The 7,245-nt window shown below is 36.6% G+C and overlaps 1 protein-coding gene across 2 annotated transcripts in view; it reads left to right on the forward strand.

Annotated features, from left to right (window-relative positions):
* scml2 (Scm polycomb group protein like 2) overlaps positions 1-4,322 on the forward strand; it is a 26,140-nt gene extending 21,818 nt beyond the window's left edge. Inside the window, exons 12-14 of one of the 2 annotated variants that reach the window (XM_035652163.1) lie at positions 256-471; positions 1,765-1,919; positions 2,154-4,322. In XM_035652163.1, the coding sequence (XP_035508056.1) occupies positions 256-471; positions 1,765-1,919; positions 2,154-2,279 (497 nt within the window). In that variant the 3' untranslated portion in view covers positions 2,280-4,322. The remainder of the gene's footprint in view (positions 1-255; positions 472-1,764; positions 1,920-2,153) is intronic. The other variant, XM_035652164.1, reaches the window with a different exon arrangement.
* The last annotated feature ends 2,923 nt before the right edge of the window (positions 4,323-7,245 follow it).

The following is a 7,245-nucleotide window of genomic DNA, read 5'->3' on the forward strand; positions in this document are numbered from 1 at the left end:
TTTGATGCAGATTTTGATCCAAATGCAGATAAAAGATAAACGTTTTCTGATAATAAGAGTTTGTGCTTTTTACCTACCTTTTTTTATGTGAACTCAGACATTTACTTACTCAGTAAATCTCTTGAATCTTCCTACATAATTCAGTCACTTTATAACAGTGTACACTGCAGTACAATGCAGCATTTTTCTGGTTTCTGGTTTCTAGATGTGTTTACACAGTCCTAACAATATCTCTCTCATCCTTTCTTGAAACAGAACCACTGTCTCACACTGAGAATGGTGTGTCCAAAGAGGATTCCTCAAAGGATCCCGTTCCAAACACCCGCTCCCTTCACACCGCACCAGACTACAGAGCAGCAAAGAAGGAGCGGCAGTATTACCCTGGACAGACACAAACACCGCCAGCCCTACGACGTGTCAGCTCCAACCCAACCGAAGTTGGCACAATGTGTGCACACAGACGAGTGGAGGGTATGGTTAATAAATACACACACAATCATCAGGGTACAATGATTTCATTGTTAGGAACAGTTCATTAAAGGAGATATTTTATTAAACTATGAAATAATGCACTTTACAAATATCTGTAAGTTTAAATCCTAAGGTTATATTATATTAAATTATGCCTAACTTTTCCCCTCTGCTCAAACATTGACCTTCAAAAAAAGGATGATGATCTTTTCCCCAAACAGTTCACCTTTAATTGGCTGATTGCTAAGCCCGGCCCCTGTAGTCAGTGCTATGACTGTCAAGATTTCCATTGTCATAAAGCACATATGCAGTTTACATGGATAACTAGAGGTGGAAATCACAAATCACTTTGCTGATTTGCATAACTTGGTTCAGTTGAGAGATTGGTAGTCCCTGATTATGTAGTTTCCCTTTTTTCCTAAATTAAGCGTTAACCATTCAGATTTGCTTTAGTATGTACAACAGTACACATCACCTTTCATAAAGTCAGAAGTGATTAAAACTTTAGTTCAGTAATATGTTTAATCTACATTGTCAAGAGTCAGTTCAGTACAAAACTAGTCTGTACAAGAACTACAAAAGGTTAATATGTACAATATGTCCTATTAATAACAACAGAATTTTTAGGTTACAATTGTTTCTGTGGCTTTAACTGTCTTTTAATAGCTTTCTAATTAGGAAGTAACATACTGTCAGCTGACCTGACAACAGCGCTCTCAGTCACCAGTGAGGGAAGCTCCACTGCTAAAAGCAGCTTCTCATTTCTAGCAAGAGTTTTTGTCAGATGAAAGGACGACTGTCAGATTTTAACAGTTGTAGCTTTCTAGCTAATGTTAGCTCCATGAGCTGGTTGAAAATAACATGTCTGGCGTAGTTTTTAATGTTTCCAGCTGACTTTTAAAACAAGAATCTTTTGAAAGGGTCTCAACAAATGCAATTGATGGCTAGACACAGGATACTGTCTTAAAAGATTGAGGCTTAAGCTGCACGTTCGAGGTGAAAAGGCAGCATTCTTTCCAGTTTGTGATCCATGTAAAAGACATGAAAAAAAAGAAACAGCTTTGGTTTTGTGTTGGCCTATACAATACTATATAAAGCCACTTAGTCCTAGTAATATGCATGACTGGACATTCACAGTTCAGGGGAGAAGTTTAGCAAGTGGTTGAGTTTTAAGCAGTAAAAGCTTTACTGATTAACATAACTGACCATCGTCTACCTTAATAAAATCATGAATAGATGGTCTAATATTTAACAAAGGTATTTGTTTGATTTGGTTTCCCTTTCTCTTGCCAGCAGCTAGCTCAACAACAGGCCCAGACCATATGAAACAGGACAAGGAGGGTTCAGGGAACGACGCTTCTGCCTGGTCAGTCGATGATGTCATACGGTTTGTCCAAGAGGCTGATCCCCAAACTCTTGGCCCGCATGTTGAGCTGTTCAGGAAACATGTGAGTATTTAATTTTATATGAACCTTCTTCCACTGCAAGACTGGTTTTCGCTCACTGTGCTGCAGGTTATATAAACTCTCCCTCAGCTTTTAGTCTCCAAGCTCAAGGCAAATCAGACTGGAATTTCCACCATTCAGTGCCTTAATAAAGTCATTGTCATTGTGATCAAATTGTTCTGAGAGGAAGTGTTTGTAATGTGCCCCTCTGCTGACAGCGTGCTCCTCTCTCTACAGGAGATTGATGGCAAAGCTCTGATGCTGCTGCGGAGTGACATCATTATGAAGTACATGGGATTGAAGCTGGGCCCGGCACTCAAACTCTGTCATCACATCGAGAAGCTGAAACAGACCAAACAATAGAGGATGAAGGCGCTCTTTTTTTCTCTCACTGGCAACCAAACACACAAACACATTATTCTACAGGGATGTAGTGCAGTGTAAATCCACCCGAACCAGGGTTGTAGCTACTATTGATGGGGACCCTGAGGTCAAGTCCTCCAGAATTTGGGGGAGTTTTATTTTTATTTTCAGGGAGTTTACAAATAAAAACATACACATGATGATAATTTTTCTAAACGGATACCAATATTTTTAGAATCAAGCTGTTTAAATTAATAGTACTTTTTGGCCAATAAATAAATATAATTTTATGTAAATTACATAACATAATTTTAGGTGTAGTGACGGTTATGAGTAGCATTTAGGCTGTGATGCTGTGAAAACACAAAGTATAACTGAACAGGTAGCTAATATAATTTGAAAAATCCATTTAGTTAAAATTATTTGACATATTCAGTGGACATATGACCTCAGTCTTTCTAAAATTGTGGCTATGGCCCTGAGCTGAACACACTTTTTTTATTTACAGACCATTGTTTACTTTCACACAATACATGAATTCATCATTTGAATAAGTGTAATTAGTATCAGATATCTGAACATAGGCATGATTTTTGTTCATGTTTGTGTCTTTTTGCCTTATTATGGACAACTGGAGGCCATCGTTTTAATTTACTTATACATTTCCACTTTTAGACACAGAGACATACGCTGTAGGTTTTGCAGCCTTATCTCTTCGGATATCTGACTGTTTAATTTTTTTCCTTGGTCAGAATTTCAGGATGGACGCCCTGCACTCAAGATTGGGAAAGTTAGTTCAGGTACTGGCAGAGAACGTCTCACTGCCTCATTACTAACAATGCAATAAGGCTTCTGAATGCGTCTGTTACGGACTGTCAATTGTAGTTTATGCAAGCCAGTGAATGTATGAAGTCATGAGCATTATTACTAGCAGGAACTAAACAACAGGAGTTCCCCTAATTACAGGAAGTGTTGAAGGGTTTCATTCCAAATGTTGGAAAAGTCGTCTTGTTCCCTGAAGTCAGTCATTACATGAATGATTCCTGTACTGAAACACTGATGTATTTTTTGACGAAGGTCATGCATTAAGTTTGGCGGAGCGGGCATCACTTCTATTTAAATGGTGGATATTTTATCTAGGAAGAATCAGTTTTGATTCTGCAGGGCAGGCTGTAGATGTACAAAATCAGTTATTGAAGAGATATTTCTCTCTCTCTATTTGTGTCTGTTTTGTGTGCTGGAAGACATTCAGGCTCAACGGTTTCAGCTTGAGCCCTGACGTAGCTACATGATTGTACTATGCTTTGACAGTCACACTATAAACCACACACGAGATATACACATACGATGACTGGAATACTCTACGTGATGACATTAAAATAAAGACAAGGCTATTAAAAGTCTAGTTTGAGTGCTGTACAGAACGTTAAAGTGCTTCTGAGAGAGTACATAAGGGAGAAACTTTTGTATAAAGTCAAGCCAAATGGTTGTTTTTTGATATCATTTTGTACTGTAACAAAGTGTATCAATCTGTATCAAGCGTAAGTGTAATCATTTTTTTTCTGCCTGAAATAGTTTTTGTGTGCATCATCAAATAACTACCTACAGGACGATGTTGTGTCTGAGTAATTATTCACATGTCTCAGAAGTATTTATCTGTTTTCGATGGCAGAAATACAAATTTTCTGAACATTTCAGAACCATTTTCAACCAAATCATGTGTAGCTGCATTTCATACTGTTGCTCTCCTGTAGTGGAAACAAGTTGATACTTGAAACCGTCTTGCTTTAATGTGAAACTCAGGTTTTAGTAGGTTGTTTCTTAGAAGATGTTTTACATCATTAGCATTTTGTTTTCATTACTACAACATAGAGGGACTGCACAATAACCAACTATGTATATTTTTATGCCTTGTCATCTATCGCTCTGTAGCATTTCATGTGTATATATATATATATACGACTTTTTACTGTACGTTCAACAAAAGATGTTTGTTAAATATGTTTGATATGCATTCACACAATTAAACATTTGTTTACATCATCTTAGTGTTTGAGACCCCAGCACAAGGCCACCATGGTAGGTACCAGCACAAGTAATAGCCCAGAAAAGTGGTTCCCAACCTTTTTGACTTTTAACCCCTTCAAACAAAGGAACATCTAATCCATCATCATTAGTTGTAAATGTGTATGACTTACGAACATATTGGACATATTATTTCTTGTTTTATTTTTAGAGGCCTGCATGGGAAATATTCATGAGACAAAGGCAAAGTTTTTTAAAAAATCTAAAAAAATAATAGAATTTTTGTAGCGTGAAAGCTTTTTTTCTGCTCGTTAATCATCTCGCCACCCCTCAGTTTTTTCTTCTGACCCTTTAGGGTCCTGGCCTCCACGTTAAAAATCACTGGCTTGGTCAGTCAGATTGAGTCCTACAGTGAAAACATAATTGGGGGACAAGGAGAGAAATAAGAAAGGTATAAGGGGTAATAGAAATTAATACTTAAATGCAAAAAATCACTGGCATAGTTTAAATGTCCTTTTTAGTTTTGGTGGTTTGTGTCTGTCTATGTGTGTCTGGAGGGGATGGGGGTTGGGGGTCAAAGGATCATGGATGTCTTACTTAAGGAAAGTGACAGTCCAATAGGAATCATTGTTCAAAAGATCAGCCAGTTCAAATAGCTCACCAGCAGCAGGATAAACAGGCTAGTTATGACTCCTCTTGCAGATTCTTTAGGAATCTTATACGTTGTTTGCAGCTTGTGAAGCAAACTACAATCACAGCATAGTGCTCCCTGTTTAAACCTGTATTACTCACCACCTAATGCTTACTCTTGTTTATATGATCATGTTAAATAAATAGCATGTAGCTTTAAGGAAACCAGGGTCAGCTCCCTGCTATGAGGCCTGAATAGTATAGTTTATTTTAATTTGAAAAATGTAGGTACATTACTTCATTGAAATTATTTTCCCAAGAGGAAGTTGGAAAGACAAGTATCAAGTAATGTATAAAGTCCATTCTCAGCTCCTCTTTTAGCCTGACTTGACTCAATCCCTACTGCCTTATTTAGATGTCACTATCATGAGACAACCCCTTTTTTCTTCTTTTTTGTTTGTGAATTCAGTGTTTTTCTGTTGACTGTATTTGTCAATTTAAACAGAATTAATCTGAGTTGGACTTGCTGGATCCTTTAGAGACAGAATCTGACCCATAACTTCTGTTGAACGAAAAATACTGCAGTTGAGAGTGAAACTAGACAGCATTAAAACGCTGCCATCTAGTGGAGGAATGGGCTCAGTGCTCTCTGTTGTATGATGGGGAGGAAATGAAGTGTCACACAAAAGGCCTTCTGTTTCAACGCAATCACATTTATTGTCTTTTTTCTATGCACAGTTACTAAGCAGCCTGATGAGCTGTTAAATGAATTAGATATAGAATAATGGAATTTTCACAATGTTGAAACCCCCCAAAAAATAAATACAAGACTGAAGGTGTTGCACAGCTCCAAAATATACAAAGGCTTGGAAATAATCATGTAAACTTTGAAAAAAAAAAAACTTTTTTGTTTTTATTATTTTATTGATTTATTTTACAAAAGAAAGAATTTGAAACATTTTTTTTCTTTAAAAACTTATTTACAGGTTTATACAAAAATACAAAAGTGATTCAAATCTGTTAAGTCCTAGCTAGTTTTAAACACGGAGCCTCTTTTAAATAGATAAGTTACACTGTGTCTTACATCGGTATTTTTTCTGCTCTCTGGCACATATTTTAAAGTGTTTAGTGTTATTCCATACTGTACACCTTTGAGAAAAATTATCCAGTGGTTGTTGTCACACTTCCCCCTATAGGGCAAAATTGCGTGCAGGCATTTAAAAACAGGTTGGGACAAATAATCTATAAAGGTTATAGATTCTTATTTTGTTGTATTCCCAAGCATTTGAGGACTGAGGTTTGAGAGGGCTAAACTCGAGTCTGCATGGCAACCTCACAGTTTTGCTCACTAATCAAACTGTGTCAGTCAATCATCTTTCCACTGCTTTTACAAATGAAGGAAACAGTCTTAAAATACCTCTATGGTATAAATGCCAGGTACAGTACAGAAGAAAATCACACTAAACAAATTGTCAAACACTTTGAGTGTTTTTGTTTTTAAACCTTTAAATGGCATCTCACAGAGTCACATTGCATTTTTAATGTAATACTGTATCAACCCTACATGTTCATTTTAATTCATTGTTTCGTGGGAATCAAAACATTCTGCTATGAGTCAAAAGTAAAGACAATGACTTTCTGATCAGATCCAGCTAGTTTTGGGGTCTATGAATGGATATTTATTCCATTTTCTGTTTTTTATTTGTACATTTTATCCAAAGTGGTTTGTCCAGATGTACACTTTAAACTGAATCAGCAGTTTTTCCTGGAAAATATTTCTCTCACACCAAACTTCCACAGCTCCAGCAAGACTAGGACCCAGCACCAAAAGTGTTCAGATTCTCCATCCCAACAGATTCTATATCATTTTCTTTACAGTCTCTTATACGTATGATTGTCCAGTGAGTAGATATACAGTACAAGATAAACCCCTGTTTGTGATCACAACTATACAGAACAGAATTAGCCAGACAGTTTGTACATCTATAGAACACACTATTGAACTTGACATTTGAACAGAAAATACAAAATCTTTTCTCGTGGTATGGAGACATCCCTTAGATAAAAATAATGATATGGTGGTGTCCTTTTCTTCTTTTTTTTTCTTTACTTATTGCATGCGATAGAAAACACAACAAATAAAACAATGAACAGGAACAAGTGCGCTTCAGCAATATGGGTATGATGAATGTAAAATTCTAATAATCATTTCACAGCTTTTTACTCTCTCCATCTTACACAGTGTCAGTTCTGCAATTCAGATTCGCTGAGTATCAAACAGTTGTGGTTTTGCTATCTATCTATCTATCTA

Source organism: Morone saxatilis, unplaced genomic scaffold (assembly GCF_004916995.1).
Source record: "Morone saxatilis isolate NCDOM2014 unplaced genomic scaffold, NCSU_SB_2.0 Contig11, whole genome shotgun sequence".
In the NCBI taxonomy this organism is placed as follows: Eukaryota; Metazoa; Chordata; class Actinopteri; family Moronidae; genus Morone; species Morone saxatilis.